This window comes from Copadichromis virginalis, linkage group LG10 (assembly GCF_057382275.1).
Source record: "Copadichromis virginalis isolate Kocher_CV1m ecotype Utaka linkage group LG10, C_Virginalis_male_GT1.1, whole genome shotgun sequence".
NCBI classification, from domain to species: domain Eukaryota; kingdom Metazoa; phylum Chordata; class Actinopteri; order Cichliformes; family Cichlidae; genus Copadichromis; species Copadichromis virginalis.
In genome coordinates, this window is record NC_140627.1 from 4,866,912 (window position 1) to 4,886,461 (window position 19,550).

The following is a 19,550-nucleotide window of genomic DNA, read 5'->3' on the forward strand; positions in this document are numbered from 1 at the left end:
AGATGTTTGCTAACTTGCTAGTTTTGTGTCTTTAAAAGTTTTGTTAAATGAACAGAGTGAACTGTTATTAGTGCAGGTGTGGATCAGGTAGTAGGTCGCCTAGTAGGTCTTCCAGTTGAAAGTGAATTGATCCCCGGCTCCTGCACTCCAGGATTCAAAGTATCCTTGAGCAGTATACTGAACCGTATTACCCCCTGGTCATCTGCTGGAGTGTGGGTGGTTAAAGTAGGTATAGATAAATAGACAATTGAATAGAAAAGTGCTGTATAACTACCAGTCTAGTTTAATTCTTTCTTGTTCACGATTAACCACTTCATAAATTCAAGTCAAAAAATTTACGTCTTAGATGGTCCAACAAAAGTTACTTTTAACCCAGATTAACTTAAAATACAATAAAAACAAAATGTATGAATTTACATTAATGCTAAAAGATAATCTGAGTCAAAATTCCTCTGTAATGTATGCAGTGCAACCGCTCAAATAGCAGTTTAGCAAGGCTGGATTAAATTTAGCATACCTTAAAGATGAAAATGCTGTAAGGGTGCTAGCAAAAAATGCTAAGTTGTGACTGACATATATGCTACCAGAATAAAATGCTTATAAATGTGGTGTATGTGGTGGCTTTGATATAATGCATCACCATTATTGTCACAGTTAGATTTAAATGTGTGATAGTGTCAGTGTGTAAAGGGGAGCTGATTCACTTTTATCCTGCCAATGGACACTTGCTACTTGCTCAAGATAACTGAATCTTTAACAGACATTTTCAACTCTAAAATGCTCTTCCAGTATTTCCCACAAGTACCCCTGAACCATTGGTGCTGCTTACCCCACCACGGTGCCTCACAGCCAATCGCACGCAGCAGGGAGTCCTGCTCACCTGGATTCCGCCTGCCAATCACACAGCACCTATCCAGCATTATGTCATGGAGTTTCGCCTGGGGGAGCGATGGGAGGTCTTGGACGACAGCATTCCTGCAGGGGAGACAGAGTTGGTTGCCCGAGATCTCATCCAGGTAAAAGCCTGAATACAAAATGGAAGTTTAAAACCAGACTTACGTCTTTCCAAGCTAAGAGGTTGCTTGAGACATGGAGGAAGGTTAAAGACCTTAACCTCCTGGGACCTGGCGTGCACATATGGCATCACATTTTGGGTTGTCTTGACCACAGTACTAAATTTTGCTCTTTCAGATGGCTTTCAAAGGAGCCATATTGCTCAAACGGGAACAATTGTTCTTTCTCATTTTGTTTTTGTACCCGGGAAAAATGCTGCTGTCTTCAGACACCAAATAAAGAGTTTTGCACATCATTACTCAATTGTGACTTTATAGTGTTCTATAGAACAAAGAGAATTGCAAAGAGAAATTAAAAATGCATGCCATGAAAGAGTTCGGGTCTTAGGAGGTTAAAGTTTTGTTTTATGGCACAGCAGTTATTCACCAACACCAACAAGAAAGAAATATTCTCCAGCATATCTCAGAGACCTCACAGTACAGCTTGGGATTTTTAGTGTTTCCAAAAGCAAAATGGGATGTAGCCTTGAGATATCAATGAGATATCAATGTAATCTTTTGAGGAAACCAGCTCCTATTTCAATTTCATTGACTAGTAATTTTCATCATAGTTTTGCTGATAAAAACAAGACGATAACTAAATAAAAATAAATGCACAAGGACAAAAATGATGACGAAGGGCACTGACACTTTCATTAACAAATAAAAACAAGATGAAAATATTCTGAAGAGACAAGATCCATCCATCCATCCATCTTCATCCGCTTTATCCGAGGCCGGGTCGCGGGGGCAGCAGCCTAAGCAGAGAGGCCCAGACCTCCCTCTCCCCAGCCACCTCCTCCAGCTTATACGGGGGAATACCAAGGCGTTCCCAGGCCAGCCGAGAGATATAATCTCTCCAGCGTGTCCTGGGTCTGCCCCGGGGCCTCCTCCCGGTGGGACATGCCCGGAACACCTCACCTAGGAGGCGCCCAGGAAGCATCCTTGTCAGATGCCCGAACCACCTCAGCTGGCTCCTTTCGATGTGGAGCAGCAGCGGCTCTACTCTGAGCCCCTCCCGGATGGCCGAGCTTCTCACCCTATCTCTAAGGGAGAGGCCAGCCACCCTTCGGAGGAAGCTCATTTCCGCCGCTTGTATTCGCGATCTCGTTCTTTCGGTCACTACCCACAGCTCGTGGCCATAGGTGAGGGTAGGGACGTAGATCGACTGGTAAATTGAGAGCTTCGCTTTTACACTCAGCTCCCTCTTCACCACGACGGACCGGTGGACAAGATCCAATCACAAGTAATTAACTGTGGAGAAAGGTGGAACGAGCTTGCAGGTGATCCAATCAGAAGTAGTCTCCTCGTACAGTAAGGTTTGATCTGCTGCTGAGAAACAGGGCGGGAGAGGACTTTCAGCTGGCTCCCATGCTCCCTGTTTCACATAAAAAACAAACAAAACATTAACGCTTGAGAGGAAGAGAAGAGTAGACATGTGGAGACATTTCACTTTTGATGTTAAGGTAAATAAGATGCTTTGTAAACCATGCGGAGCAACTAGTACCAGCTAATAATAGAATAGAATAGAATAATAGAATAATATCTGTATTAGTCTAATATAATCTTATAATCTTATGATCAAACTATGCTAAAAATAAAAGAATTGAAATACCTAAATTATGACTAAATAATTGAATCTCAACAAAAAAAAAAATCTATTATATTTTTTGAGACATTATTTTCTATTTATGTCTGTTATTTAGGTTTCCATTTTGCTTTTGTTCTTCTATGATATTTGAAGCTTTTGTCTAGTCAGAACTAAGATTTTTGTTTATTATTTATACCTATGTTAATTTTTTTAAATACCTTATATCATCATGAAGGAGTAAAAAGGGCCCTTTAAGCTTGACAGAGCTGAGAAACACATTGAATCCGATGAAAAAAAATAACTAATAGAATTTTTTCCCACAATGCCCAGCAACAGGGTGGTGAGACAGTAGCCTTCTCAGACTAGGCTTCACACTTTCCTTTTTGACAAAGCTCATAGTTAGGACTGGATCAAGTAATCCTGAACCATCCCTTAGTTAGGTTGCTATAGGCCTATGTTGCCAGGGTGGCTTCTGAAGATCCCCTGTCGTAGCCAGCTTGGTTGTCATAGTAACAACACAGGTATGCACAGCTGACTTGGCTCGCTATCTGTCTGTGCAAGTTTTACTGTGGGGTAAACATAAATTGTCTTTTTCCTTAGTTCATTTGGCACACACACACACACACACACACACACACACACACACACACACACACACACATGCTTCTACCTATGTGGGTATGTAAGGGTCATGCATGAGCATGAAAATAATAAGAATGGAATACGTTGTGTCATTATAATTTATTAATTTATGCTTTTTAATAGAACACAGTACATTTCCTAGAGACATTATAACAAATGGTACATCACTGTTGATGGATGTTGCTTTTTTCGCAGCATTTCAACTCTTCCGCCTGTCTGCTAATACTCCTGCCACGACACTTTCAAACGTCTTTCTTTAATCTAACCACCACTTCCAGCTCTATGCAGATGCTTTTATCTCTACTTCCATTGCACAGCAAACACCCACACATACTCTTCTCTCCAGCTCTCAGTCTCACAGATGCACACATCACACCTAGCTTGTGTAACTTTTCTGTTGGAAATTCACTGCATTTTTTAGGTCATGGGACCAGAATGGAAGCTCTCTTTGGTTCCTCACATATGTGTATATGTTTTAAAGTGGACATTTGCTGCACCGCAACTAAATCTTCAATCTGTTCTCACAACTGAGCTGACAACTCAGTGCACTGCATATTTATGTGCTAATAACTGGCTTGTAAATAATTAACTAGACGGCTGTTAGAACACTGCAGCTGATCTTGATGAAACTTTGTAAATGGTTAATAAACACTGTGCAGTGCATCTGTGCACATGATTGGATGGACTGGTGTAATGTTGTAGCTGATTTTTACATATACAAGTTATACAAGTTTTTTGTAGCCCAAAATAAATTTAAGTAGCCCGAATAAAAAAGAGAGCAATTTTTTGATTGATGATTTGTTTCCTGTTTTGTTTCTGTTACAATATTATACAAGTATAATATTGTACTTAATATTATACTTATACAAGTATAATATTGTAACGGAAACAAAACATTAATCAAAAAATTGTTGAAACACAAATTACAACATTGTATAAAAATTACAATCATCAACTCAAATACTTGGTTCTAATTGAACAGAAATTTCTATGAACTTGTAAGAACTGTGTAGGACATGAATCAGTCTGTGTCAGATCCTGAATTTGAAATTTCCACTGAAGTCACGGGTAAGAGGCAAGTGGAACCAAGATCGAGGCCATTTGCTTTTTGAAGTTTGCAAAGACTGCTAAATTGTGCCAGTGGTAGTTCACTCTTTGCAACATAGTACGGTGTTCTAAACAGATTTTTCAGGTTTATTTTTAGTATGTTATTTGCAATTGGTGTTATTTTTTGGGGAAAGATATTGCAGACTGAGCAATAATGCAATTCTTGCATTTCTCGTGGATTCTAAAATGACTGGTCCCAGTAACAAAGGCGCTTGTCGACTCAGAAATTGAGGGAAAACCAACAACACACCCAGCAGAACATTATGTTATTTACACGGGTGCACATAAGTGGTCCGCGTGTGTGCATTCGCTGTCAAAATAAAAGACGCGCACCAGATAAGAAGTTGCAACGCGCGTTTGCGTCCATACAGGGAGTGCAGAATTATTAGGCAAGTTGTATTTTTGAGGAATAATTTTATTATTGAACAACAACCATGTTCTCAATTAACCCAAAAAACTCATTAATATCAAAGCTGAATGTTTTTGGAAGTAGTTTTTAGTTTGTGTTTAGTTTTAGCTATTTTAGGGGGATATCTGTGTGTGCAGGTGACTATTACTGTGCATAATTATTAGGCAACTTAACAAAAAACAAATATATACCCATTTCAATTATTTATTTTTACCAGTGACACCAATATAACATCTCCACATTCACAAATATACATTTCTGACATTCAAAAACAAAACAAAAACAAATCAGCGACCAATATAGCCACCTTTCTTTGCAAGGACACTCAAAAGCCTGCCATCCATGGATTCTGTCAGTGTTTTGATCTGTTCACCATCAACATTGCGTGCAGCAGCAACCACAGCCTCCCAGACACTGTTCAGAGAGGTGTACTGTTTTCCCTCCTTGTAAATCTCACATTTGATGATGGACCACAGGTTCTCAATGGGTTCAGATCAGGTGAACAAGGAGGTCATGTCATTAGTTTTTCTTCTTTTATACCCTTTCTTGCCAGCCACGCTGTGGAGGACTTGGACGCGTGTGATGGAGCATTGTCCTGCATGAAAATCATGTTTTTCTTGAAGGATGCAGACTTCTTCCTGTACCACTGCTTGAAGAAGGTGTCTTCCAGAAACTGGCAGTAGGACTGGGAGTTGAGCTTGACTCCATCCTCAACCCGAACAGGCCCCACAAGCTCATCTTTGATGATACCAACCCAAACCAGTACTCCACCTCCACCTTGCTGGCGTCTGAGTCGGACTGGAGCTCTCTGCCCTTTACCAATCCAGCCACGGGCCCATCCATCTGGCCCATCAAGACTCACTCTCATTTCATCAGTCCATAAAACCTTAGAAAAACCAGTCTTGAGATATTTCTTGGCCCAGTCTTGACGTTTCAGCTTGTGTGTCTTGTTCAGTGGTGGACGTCTTTCAGCCTTTCTTACCTTGGCCATGTCTCTGAGTATTGCACACCTTGTGCTTTTGGGCACTCCAGTGATGTTGCAGCTCTGAAATATGGCCAAACTGGTGGCAAGTGGCATCTTGGCAGCTGCACGCTTGACTTTTCTCAGTTCATGGGCAGTTATTTTGCGCCTTGGTTTTTCCACACGCTTCTTGCGACCCTGTTGACTATTTTGAATGAAACGCTTGATTGTTCGATGATCACGCTCCAGAAGCTTTGCAATTTTGAGACTGCTGCATCCCTCTGCAAGATATCTCACTATTTTTGACTTTTCTGAGCCTGTCAAGTCCTTCTTTTGACCCATTTTGCCAAAGGAAAGGACGTTGCCTAATAATTATGCACACCTGATATAGGGTGTTGATGTCATTAGACCACACCCCTTCTCATTACAGAGATGCACATCACCTAATATGCTTAATTGGTAGTAGGCTTTCGAGCCTATACAGCTTGGAGTAAGACAACATGCATGAAGAGGATGATGTGGACAAAATACTCATTTGCCTAATAATTCTGCACTCCCTGTACAAAAGGCAGTGTTTTTGTCCGCTAGAGTGGGATTTTCACATGGGTTTTGCAGCACAGATTCAGCAGACTTTTTCAGTCAGAGAATAAAAGTTTCAGTTATTACAAAATCAAAGGTCTAACCTGCCCAGAAAAGTCACATGGGTCAACGTATGTTTCATAGAAAAGCTGTTTGCCCCCTTTGTGGCTTCCTCTTTCTTTCTTTGACACACTCGTCTTTTCAAAATGTTTTAATTCAGCCACATGAATGGTCTGCTGAGGTCATGCGAAAGCATTTCCAGCATCTCAAAAATCCAGACTTGGACTAGGCCACTCCAACTTCATACCATTGTTTGATATTATAATTTGATGATATCTGAAACTTATATAGATATATTCATATGTTGTAGCAACACTGAATTCTGACTGGTAGCCTACATTTATTCCACTTACATGGTTAGAGCTTTTATGTTTTCACAATTTTTTTTCTATGTGTTTTACTAATTTCTCTAACATCAACAATTTTGGGAAAATATTGCATGCTGTCTGTAGTCCTGAAACATGAAAAACAATGAGAAATCTGAATCTGATTCAGGTGAGTATTTGATGAATATCATGTACATTTTTGTTGGTGTGAAATATGATGTGAAACTTTATGCCTCTTATATCTAAGGAAGAGCTTTTTAAATCCCTGTGTGACGTCTTGAGAATAGCAAGAGGACAAAAAGAAAGGTTGAAAGAAGGTTTGTTGTAGCATGCATTAGTTACTTCTTCGAGTTGGTGGATATGGTTTCCTAAAACAAATTAAAAGGCATATGTTCTGATAATGCTGATTCAGAAGAAAAAAATCTGTCCCTTTAACTACATTCTTTTCACTCCGATGCCAATTTCTTACAGCAATTATTCTGAGCGCAAAATATAGGTTAAGGAACCACTATTCAGCAGTAGTTCACCAATGCTCCAGTAGCCCATAAAAGACTACAAAGGCTACGTTCACACTGCAGGTGAAAGTGCTTCGACCCATATCCGATCATGGTATGACAGTGTGAACGGCACAAATCCGATATTTTCAAATCCGATCTGGGTCACTTTCGTATGTGGTGCTGAATCTGAAACATATCTGATGTTTTAGAAAGCGACTGCTGTTTGTCGCATTAAATCCGTCTTTTACGTCACTGACACGACAGACGCCAATTATCAGCGCCAGAGAAGCACCAGAGAAGACATCGTGAACGCTTCCTGGCCATCCCGTGTAGATGTCAGTGAAACTGTTGGGAAGATAACGTTGGAGAAACGTGAACATTTTATTTGTACTGTATAATCTGCAGATTCTGACAGAACTCTGCAGCTATCCTTTGAAGCACCGCTCCTCTCTTAAACAGCAATAAGGATCATTATTAGGCCATATGTAAATAACAAAATAACTTTATAACTTCAATCAAAATTGGGAAACGTAAACACTGAAACAAGTCTTTATGGGGCCATCAGTCAAACAATACTAGGTCTAAACAGAGCGCGTTGCGTGTGACGTCTTCTTTTTTGCGCATGCGGGCCGCTTTGAGGGTTCACACTAGAGCGCGTTTGCTGTCGCATTTTATTTGTAGTGTGAACAACCAGACAAAAAAATCGGATTTATCAAAAAGTCGGAATTGAGCATCAAGACCTGCAGTGTGAACGTAGCCAAAATCACAGAGGGACCCAGGATACATGGGAAGCAACTTGGGGTCTCACAGAGAGCAAATATTAATGTTCATGAGTACAGTTTCAGGAGTACTCTGAACAACAGTGATGTGTATGACAAGGAGAAATTAATAAAAAAGAACATAGATGCAGTTTACTAAAGATCATGTGAACAAACCAGAAAGTCTTTAGTTTAAAATGACAGACTTTCCTCAGTACATAAGCCTCTCTGCCACAGAATGGTGAAAGATGTGGCAGAAAGGCTCTGCCGGGGGTTTCTTCCTGTTAAAGGAGAGTTTTTCACTCCTACTGTTGCCCACTGTCCATCCTAACAGGCTCAGGGGAGAGGTAGCAATCTGATGCAAGGGGAGGGGAGGAAGACAGGATAAAAGACATGCTGTGGAAGAGAGCCCGAGTTTAATAGTAACTAATGATTAAATGCAAAGTGGTGCATAAACACCTGATTCAGCCCTAACTATATGCTTTGTCAAAACGTAAAGTTTTAAGCCTAACCTTGAAAGTAGAGAAGAGTCCGTGTCTCCCGAATCCAAACTGGGAGCTGGGTGCTGCTATATTTTGGATCAAATGAAAGCTTTGCATGAGGTTTTTAGGACATCCTGATAATAAGGAATTACAATAGTCCAGCTTAGAAGTAATAAAAACAGTAACTAGTTTTTCAGCGTTACTCTGAAACAGGATGTTTCTAATTTTAAAAATATTGTGCAAATGCCATAAGCATTGCAAAGAAGGCAGTCCCACATATTTGTTTAATATGCACACTGAAGAACATATCCTGGTTAAGGAAACAACTCCATAATTTCTCACGTTGTTACTGGAGGCCAAGGTAATGCCATCCACAGTGGTTAGACACCATGTTTCTAAAATGTTTAGGACTGAGTACATTAACCTCAGTTTCAACTGAATTTAGAAGCAGAAAATTAGGGGTCATTCAGTCATTCTTTCTGTCTGGTGTTTGTTATCTGTGAATCTTAAATTGAAAGCACTAACGTATAGAAAAAAGGTGAATGACGCAAGTTTTTTGAGTACAAGTGCTTTGAGTACACAGGCAGAATTAAAAAGTGCTCTATTACAACCAGTTCATATACCAAAACAAACATTGGCCTGTAATAAGCTAAGATAGCTGGGTCAAGTGATGACGTTTAAAGTAATGATTTAACTACTCCTACCTTAAAGGTCTGTGGTACCTAGACGATTAATAGATATAGACTGATCACATTTAGGATTGAATGAATTGATTAATGGTAGGACTTCTTGGAGCAGTCTTGAAGGGATGAGATCTAATAGACACTCTTCTGATTTGTTGCCTGATACTTTTACATTATAGGCCCTTCTTGTAGTCTCAAGTCTTAATCTTAGTCAATTTTAAATTTGAAAACAGAAAATCTGAATGAATCTGATGAAGTCAACAGAACTACATCATCTGCAAAAAGCAGAGATCCTATTCTGTCTGTAGCTCTGAAAGCGGACAGCCTCCTCACCGAGGCTATCTTGGGATCCTGTCCATGAATCAAGAACAGGATTGGAGACAAGGGGGAACCCTGAAAGATTCCAACACCCAATGAAAATGTGCTTGAATTTGTGACACGGATCCAGACACAGCTCTCACATTGGTTATATAACTTAATGGTCATGAAGTCTGGGTAAATGACTAAAAGTTTGAGTTTGTTCTGTAGCGTGACCAGGCTCAGGCTTAGAGATTTGGGAAAGCAGCTCCGACATCCAGAGGAATCTCGGAGTAGAGCTGCTGCTCCTGTGTGGCAACATAGCCAGCTTTGGATAAGTGGAAGATAATGGATGGATGGATGAATTGAATGGAATGGAATGTCCAGTACAAATGAAGAAACATTAAAGAAGAGTAGGTCAAAATTCCTCTGATGAAATCATACGGAAAGCAATTACTTCAAGTATCCTGCTAAAGGTGGATTTTGTTAAATAAATAATGACAGTATATTGGAGTTTTGTTCATCTGAGTTCTATTTCCAAAGTTTCCAAAGCCTTGGACTGTTGTAGCTTGGTGGTCTTTGGAGATGCCAGTGGAATTTTACAGGTTCAGGCTTACTGAACATTTCTGATAACATAATCTCTTTTTTGTCTCAGGAGGCATGGTATGAGTTCCGCGTCATGGCCATCATGGATGACATGATCAGCGAGCCTAGTAACGTAGTTGGAGTGTCCAGCACAGGTGAGGCATTAGATCATTTAAAATGTTAGAATTTCATTTGTGGCCATGACTAACAGATGAAATGTGAATATGTATATAGAGCTATTATGTGTAAGAACCCTACATTATCCAGTATGTATAGAAGAATAATGAAGCTTAGAGAAGAAGAATGATAGATAAAGCTGCTCAGTGAGTTTCAACCCAACAACTAGCTGCAAACTGCATATTTAACCTCAGGCTAGCCTAACATCTCTGAGCTGAAGAGGGGTGGTAGATGTATTGCACACTCAGCAACACCAACTTTACATTTTACCCACTCAGCACTATTCATTTTAAGCTCGCTTTAACATGGACACTCCTTTGTAGCATCCTGAGGAGGATGACATCATCTTCCTGTCTACTTCTCCACTGATTGTACTGGGTGGCTTCCTGATTTTAAAAAAAGCCAGCTTTGTTTGGCTGTAAAAAAAAAAAAAAAGACTGTGTTTTGGGTCTGAAATTAAACTATTCATATATGATGGCACTCCTCTACAGAGGTCACTGAGTACACTCCGTTTAGTAGGAACAGCTGCCGGTAACATTTATAGACCAGATTTTCACTTGTTTTTGGAAGTACTCTGCTTCCCCCCTCTGGTAAAACTGGGAACCACGCTGTACGATGATCAAATGCTTCTGCTCATTTCTCTGTTGATATGGAATTTATTTGACTGTTTTCCTTAAATTTTGTCCAACGTGATGTGGATACACTCTGTCCTTTCAAACATGACAAAGGTGATTTGGATAGCTGAGCAGTGATTCACTGATCGGGTGTTCCTGCATTAATACTTTGTATTTTGCTAATCATACATCATCTGTAGCACATAAACTACTCTCACAAGTTCTTAACAGAAGCTGACCCATTGTACCTCCTGGTTTCACTGAGAGATAACTGAACCAACTCCTTCAACTGAGGACAGTTGTAGAAATTTGTAAATCCACAACCAGACATCATAGCTGCACAGCAGAAACATTGTCCTCTTTGTTGCATTGGCTGGCTTTTAATTATAGTAATGCCATTATTTTAATTACAGTTAAATATTAATTAGTATTATTATAACAGAGTTTTTGCTCACACAAACAAAAGCACAAGCTTCTTAGATGGACTCTATTATACAGCAGGACATATGATTTGTCAGGTAATTCAATTAAAATCTTCCGACAAGCACCAACAACACGAGGAGTGTAGAGCGTTGAGGCCTAGGCCAGCTATCAGCTACAGCTGCCTCTGTCGGCACACGTGTCAATTATAAAGAAAATTAATCTGCTGTACAGTAACTGTGAAGGCGGAACGCTTTATAATGCAGCAAAATGTAAAACGTTAACATAGAGGTCTAATGGATTGACTCATTTTGGTGTCTGGCACTTCAACAGACTCTTACAGGTCTTGTTGGTCTGCTAGGTGGAGCCTCCATATATAAAAGGTGGATATAACTACTTTGGTGTGACCCATTGGTTACCCATCTTGTGCAACTGAATGTCACCAACAAGTGGATCTAACTAAGAAACACTGTTAGAAGAAACCCTGCTTTGTCCTCTTCTTTACTCTAATAGTTCAGAATTTATGAAATGACCAAAAGGAAACTAGCGAGCTTATTTTGCAGCCAGAGGAGTTGCCCCCTGCTGGCCAGTAAAATGAATGTCTGTGTAAGGCACAGTGTGAGAGACAGCAGCAACCAGCTTCTTTACCTGAGAATGTCTCGTGTACTGTAGAGTTTAAATATTTGTAACCATTTCTTCCTTCTTTCCTCTTCAACTTAATTCTGGCAAGTAACATTCTTCAATATTAGTAATAAATATAAACTAGTCTTCTTGTCCACATTTCATGAACTCACTGTCAAACTTTTACTTCCTGCCTGAAGTTTTTATTAACATTTTGTGTTTTTTCAAACTCTGCATTTGATCTTCCTCTGCCCTCTGGCTCTGAACACATGAAACATTTATAGAATTACAGTTTTTGGTTACAAAAAACACACAAGGGATAACAACATATGTGATGGAGTTTCTCATCTACTTCCCACTCAGAGATGATTTAGGGAACTTCGGAAATGTAAGGAGCACTAATGTAAACCAATTACTGATTACTGTGTAAAAGTCAATCACACGTTTCATACTAACAAAATTTATTTATACATTTTTTTGACCCTGTTCAGCAGACACTAAGCTAATTGAATTTCATCAGACACAAGATTTTCTTTTTTGTCTAAGCCAGTCTAACCACATTAGTTAACCACGCAATCAATCAAAACAGTGCATGAATTACATTACCTTCTATGTAGTTCTGAATAGGAGGAAAAGTTAGCATTCTGCTTAGTCATTGTGACATGCACCCTGCAGAAGACATATGCAGCAGTAAAGGTCAGCTTGAATATATTTGAATTTTATTGGACAGGACAGAATGTTTTTGGAGGCTCTTCTACAGGAACACAGAAACGAGTGAACTCTGCAGCTCTAATTTTGCAGATGAAGCTGCCAGAAAACAGCAGAAAGTCCTGGTTTAGTTTTAATCAAAGAGCAGGGACAGTGTGCTCTTTACCAGTAAACTCACATCTGTGTGGTATATCTCATAGTAAATATCAGTCTCTGTTTTGGAGCCACAAATTGAATGCTGAGTATAGCATTAATATAAAGGATGGCCATGTCAAAAGTTCAGTGAGCAAAGAAAAATTGGTATATGTTCCTCTGCTGTGATGTTTCCTCACGGTCTGCATACCTGGAGTATAGGGCTCTGTTTCTGTCATGAATTTGCTGTTCGACTTCATTATGCTTTTGTCTCCCTCTCTCTTCCCCCTCAGATTTCTTTCCTCCTCCAGAGTTGGTGGAGGAGCGTGGACTGGCACGGCCTGTGGTGGCTGGTATTGTGGCCACCATCTGCTTCTTGGCAGCAGCTGTCCTTTTCAGTACCATGGCTGCCTGCTTTGTCAACAAGCAGCGGCGGAGAAAACTCAAGAGGAAAAGAGGTGAGGGGAAACTTGTTATATTTAATATATATATTTAACTTCCCACATTCACTAAGCTAATCCTAAAAACCTGAAACATGTCAGCTGCTTAACTTGTGGAGGTTCTGCAGCAACCATTGTATCATCATGCATAAACATTCTGGATAGTACTTCTTATTCTTTGATTTTATTTTCCCATCTCGCTTGTTTTCTTTCTAGTATTGTTTTATTTCTAATTTCTTCACACTCCTTTTTGCTACATGTTTATGCTCTTAACTAATCAAACATAAACAAAAGTGATTTAAGGAGCTAAGATTTAATGGTGGTGACTATGTTGGTGCATGTTTTATGTATATTAAAACATGTGTTATTTGTTAAAAACTAAAGACAACAACAACATACAATTAAAAATTTTAATAATTATAGATTCTGAAAGTCAGAAAGCATCCATCCATCCATCTTCCACTTATCCGTGGCCGGGTGGCGGGGGGAGCAGCCTAAGCAGAGAGCACAGGGGGGAGCCCAGACCTCCCCCTCCCCACCCACCACCTCCAGCTTGTCCGGGGAAACACCAAGGCGTTCCCGGGCCAGCTGAGAGATATAATCCCCGCAGCATGTCCTGGGTCTGCCCTGGGGCCTCCTCCTGGTGCGACACCATAAACACCTCACCCAGGAGGCATCCTTGTCAGATGCCCAAACCACCTTTCGATGTGGAGGAGCAGTGGCTCTACTCTGAGCCCCTCCTGGATGGCCAAACTCCCCACCCTGCCTCTAAGGGAGTAGCCCTAACCCTAACCCTTCAGAGAAACCTCATTTCTGCCGCTTGTATGTCATTCTTCCAGTCACTGCCCACAGCTCATGACCATAGTTGAGGGTAGGGATGTATATTGACCAGTAAATTGAGAACTTCGCTTTTATGCTCAGCTCTCACTTCACCTTGATGAACTGGTAAAACTTCCGCAACACTGAAGCCGCAGCACCAATCTGTCTGTCGATCTCCCGCTCCCTTCTCCCGTCACTCGTGAACAAGATCCCAAGATCTTGATCTTAAACTCCTCCACTTGGAGCAACCTGGCATAGACTTTCTCACCCTTCGGTCCCCGTTCTTAAAGATAGGAACCACCGCCCCGGTCTGTCAGTCCAGAGGTAACGCCCCTGATCTCCACGCAACATTGTACAGGCATGTCAACCAAGACAGCCCTATAACATCCAGAGCCTTTAGGAACTCAGGGTGAACCTCCTCCACCCCAGGGGCTCTGCCACCAAGGAGTTGTTTCACTGTCTCAATGACCTCGTCCCCAGAAATAGGTGAGTGTTTCCCCTCCCCAGACTCTGCTTCCTCCATGGAAGACGTACCAGTGGGATTAAGGAGGTCCTTAAAGTATTCCTTCCACTGTCCAACAATGTTCTCAGTCTAAGTCAGCAGCGCTCCACCCGCAATATCATCTTGTTTCTGATCCATTCATCTGAATGTTGCAGCAGAAATTCACTCATGGACCTGATAATGTTTTTCCAATCTTCTATTTTCCAATTTTAGTAAGCCTATTCAAATTGTAGCCTTAGTTTCCTGTTTTTGCTGATAAGGCTGGCACCTGGTGTGGTCTCTGCTGCTATAACCCATCCACTTCAAGGTTTGATACACTGAGTATGCAGAGATGTTCTTCTGCATACCTTGGTTGTAGCAAGCTGGTATTTGAATTACCATCAACTCAAAAGAGTGTTGCTATTCTCCCCTGATCTCTGACATCAATGATACATTTTTGTTCAGAGAACTGCTTCTTACTTGATATTTTCTCTTTTTTGGAATATTCAATTCAATTTTATTTATACAACGCCAAATCACAACAACACTCACTTCAAGGCGCTTTATATGGTAAGGTAGACCTTACAATAATACATACAGAGAAAAACCCAACAATCATACGATCCCCTATGAGCACTTTGGCGACAGTGGGAAGAAAAAATTCCCTTTTAACAGGAAGAAACCTCCGGCAGAACCAGGCTCAGGGAGGGGCGGGGCCATCTACCATGACCGGTTGGGGTGACAGAAGGAAGACAGGATAAAGACATGCTGTGTTTACTCTCTGTAAACCCTAGAAATGGTTCTGTGAGAAAATCCCAGTAGATGGTAGTAGAGGTACCAACAACTATTCCACTTTCAAAGTAACTTAAATCAGCTTTCTTCCCCATTCAGATGCTTGGTTTGAACTTTAGCATTTATCATGTCTACATGCCTAAGTGCAAATCATTTTTGCCAAGTGACTGGCTAATTAGATATTTGCATGAGTGAGCAGATGAACGGGTGTTCCTAAATATAAACATTGCATTTTACAAAAAAACAAGGTTAGAACATCCTTTTAAGTTGTTAAAAGAATAGTTTTTCATTGATTTGAATATATTTATGGAATTACACATTATTTGTTGCTGTACTCGTTTTTCTCTTTTTTTGTGATCTGCTGCTTTATGCTGCCATCATAGCCATCAAAAGCTAAAAGTGATAGATTCTTAGCTGCAGTCAGTCATTATATTTATGTTGATGTTTTTAAGCCTCTGTTGCATTTTACTGCTGTTCTGTCGCTCACGTTCAAATCCTGCTCCAAGCCCTGCAGCAGCCATTCTAATGTTGCCTTTGGTGAGTCTAGTTTTATAAGCCTTTTATGTAAATGTGTTGGGTCAGACACGTTTATCGTGAATGGCAAAACGATATTTTCCACATTATGAATCTTAATATTGAGGCTCGGCTGAAAATAAATAGGAATAAAAACAGCTCATTGGACTACTTCAAATGACCTTGCCTTTATTTGTACAGCTTCTAAGTGAAGTGCTTGTTTTCTCCCTCCCCTACCAGTGTATTTACAGTTTACAGTGTTTTGTTTTTTGTTCCCTATCTTCCAGACCCCCCTCTTTCAATAACTCACTGCAGAAAAAGCCTGGAAACTCCGTAAGTACATCTGTGCCACACAAATATATTGCTGTACTACAAAACAACAACAACAACAAAACCTCACAAAACAAATTGATTTAACAAAGAAAATCAAATAGTAGTACACGTTATATTACTGTTTTAAATACAATGTAATATCTAATAAATTGTAAACTTGTAAATATCGAATAAATTGTGTGGAATAATATTAAGAAGGTTATCCACTATGGTAAATGGACCGTTTCTTACATAGCACTCTTCTACTCTATCTGAACACTTAAAGCGTTTTACACAATTAATTAATTCACCCATTCACACAAGCACTGTTTCTAAGCTGTTAGTGCCTATCTAACATTCATACACAGTCACACTCCGATGGATGCATCGGAGAGCAACATGGGGTTAGTATCAAGTATCCTTGCCCAAGGATATTTGGCATGCAGACTAGGGGGAAGCCAGGAATCAAACCACCAACCTTCCAATCAGTGGATGACCTGCTCTACCGCCTGAGCTACAGCCTCCCTATCAGTGCATCCTGTACTAGCAGTAACATGTGTACTAAAAACTCTGACAGACATGAACATGTACTACAGGTACCTAAATGATAACTTCAAAGCATCACTGTTGACTGTCCATCTTAATTTTGAATATTTGTTTTGTGTGTGTGTGTGTGTGTGTGTGTGTGTGTGTGTGTGTGTGTGTGTGTGTGTGTGTGTTCATTACTCCCTCAGAAAGCTGTTTTTTCTACATAAACTTCACTGTATTGACATCTTCTGTTGGTTCTCATATTGCATTGTGAGAATCTTTCCAGCTTTCCAATACTTACTGTAGAGTCATATTAGTTGAGGCAGGAACTCAACTACACCTAATGCTCACTCTAAAAAAGACAGTTTGCCCCTTCATAACACCTGTAAAGGGCATGATTTTTATTTTTTTGTATTTGAACTTTATTAATTTAGGAGCATGATAAGTGGATCCAGACACGCTGTAGTTGCTAACTGTTTGCTAAGCTTCACCCTAGCCACATGGAGTCTCTGAGCTGGACGTCTGGACTATTTGTGCTGTTGGTGGCTTTTGGAGCATTGTTGATCGAATACCTGACAAACAGCATGGCTTGCTCTGTGACACAGCCCATCCATGTTGTCTGTGCTACACTTTAAAAATTCAGTTTAGTCCAAGGCCTCAGACAGGGTGGGGGAGGATATTTACAGACAATCACTGTTAGCTTTTATAGTTTCATGTGAGAATATTAAAGAGTATGAAATCTGATTACACTCTAAAAACAAATGTTTAAGCTCAACAAAAAATGATGCAACAGCTTCCATGGATATTTCTGAGTTATGAAAACTTATGTTGAAATTATGTTGAACCCACAAACTATATTACGTTAAGAGAATGAACTTTTCCTCTATAATCAGAAGTAATTTTAACTACCCCTTACTTAATAATTGGTAGCTTAAAATCTATTTTTTAAGCTGTGTAATCATAAAATGATGTTACACCAACAACTTTTTTCACATTATTTGAAAGTATTGTATGGTGTCATTAGGTTGTTGATTTTCTTCTTCATCATTATTATTTTAGCTTTTTCTTGTTTTTGTAATTTTAACTGCTTTCAAGAAATAAATGAATTCAACATTTAAGGATTTTATTTGTAACTTTCAACGCTTTATATTTAAACACTGAAAATAAATCAGATTATACTTTCACCCTAACTGAATCTTACTGAATCTAGATCATCAGTGGACTTATTGTTTATTTATTTTTATACAGACATGAATGAAAATTAGGATACATTAATAAGAATGAGACAAAATTATGGTATCATAACACAAAACATAATCACACGACATAGACAACATGTTCTATGACCAATTTGGCTGCTTGACCTAAAAAGATTTCTAACAACATATTTTACTTGCTTTACGAGCGGTTCACTGTGTTGGTCTAATTATAATGTTCTAGTTTATGCTGTAAAAAATAGGCAATATGTGCATTCCCTTTATGTTGGGCCACTGATATGGGTGTGACATTTGTAAATCCATTTCATTTTTATTCAAGATGCTGAATTATTTACACCAAACTGCATGAAAAGGTCCTCTTCCTTCTCTCCCGGGTTGAGTCGATGGGTACCTCTCTGCGTACTTTGAGAGTATTGTGCAATTTAAGAAAAAGTAGATAAAGTATCAAAATGATTAATACATTATATAGGTGGCTGCAAACAAACTGCATTCTGAAGTTAGCCAAAGCCTAAATAATTATCATACCTCAAGAAGCAAGATTCTCAGTCCTTTAGCTCCTCCCCTTCATCAAACCCCATCCATTAGTTTTGGGGTACAATGGTCAAGTTTAGCCAAAAGATTAGATTCAAGACTTACAGTGGTTACTCTCTTGAACTCTTTTTTTAAATCTGTACACCACACATACAGAAAAATGCTATAAGACAATTTGAGGATTATTACAAACAATTGTCAGGCTTTACAAATATTTTCTTTAAAAGGAACCTGTTATTTATAAAGCATTAAATTTAAGTTTGCTTAAAACTGATAATCCACAAAAATCAATTTCATATATATTTTTAAAAAATATTAAATGATGTTTATGTATACACAAAATGCCTATGTAAAGACTTAATGACAAAGAGATTCACATAGTCTGTGCCAGGGTGATACAACCAGAATCATATTAACAATATTTCATAAAACTTGATGTGTTTAAAAAAAGTAATAAGGATAGATGCAGCTCTTAAGACCAAGAACAGTACTTACTGTATTGCTGTATTGCAATAGTAACCAAAACAATTTAAAATGTAACATCATGTATAGCATACAAAAAATAAAATAAATGAGGCAAACAGAAACTCTACAGCTATCCTTCTCACAGAAGTATTCACCGTTAATAATAATAATAATAATAATAATAATAATAATAATAATGATAAACTATTTCCTCAGCTGTATGAGCATAACATCAGAAACAAATCCACTACGGGTCATAACACTTACTAGCACAAATGCATTGCTTTAGTAGAACTGTTATTTGTAAATAAAATGTTACTTACATTAAAATCTCTTTAACATCAGCATACAAGTCCTCCGTGCAACACAGTCTTAATATGTGAATTTGGTAGGGCATGTTAACTGGGTAGGAGATGGACCTTGAAATCAGAGGTTACAGTGAAGAAAAATGAAGTTATCTATCCAGTTTCATTAAGAAACTACAAATTGAATTTTGTTTTAAACCCTTTTAATTTCAAATTACATACAAAGTTAAGTTGATATAATTACCAAAATTATTAAGTCAACACACCCCAACAAAATAAAGTTTTCAATTTAGAAGATTTATCTTAATCAATAAATTAGAGAATTTTTCTCTTGCAGCCATGCATTTAAGTGGTGGTAACGGGTCTGATGAATTACTTTTTAGAGTGCAACAAAGAAACTGTAGAAAAACGTCAGTAAACCTCCCATGTACAGAATTTAAAAATCT

The 19,550-nt window shown here is 39.1% G+C and overlaps 1 protein-coding gene across 1 annotated transcript in view; it reads left to right on the forward strand.

Annotated features, from left to right (window-relative positions):
* LOC146699710 (protein turtle homolog B-like) overlaps positions 1–19,550 on the forward strand; it is a 132,437-nt gene that overhangs the window by 90,919 nt on the left and 21,968 nt on the right. The window contains exons 14-17 of the mRNA XM_085469550.1: positions 790–1,016; positions 10,100–10,184; positions 12,995–13,159; positions 16,034–16,079. Coding sequence (XP_085325676.1) covers positions 790–1,016; positions 10,100–10,184; positions 12,995–13,159; positions 16,034–16,079 — 523 coding nt within the window. The remainder of the gene's footprint in view (positions 1–789; positions 1,017–10,099; positions 10,185–12,994; positions 13,160–16,033; positions 16,080–19,550) is intronic.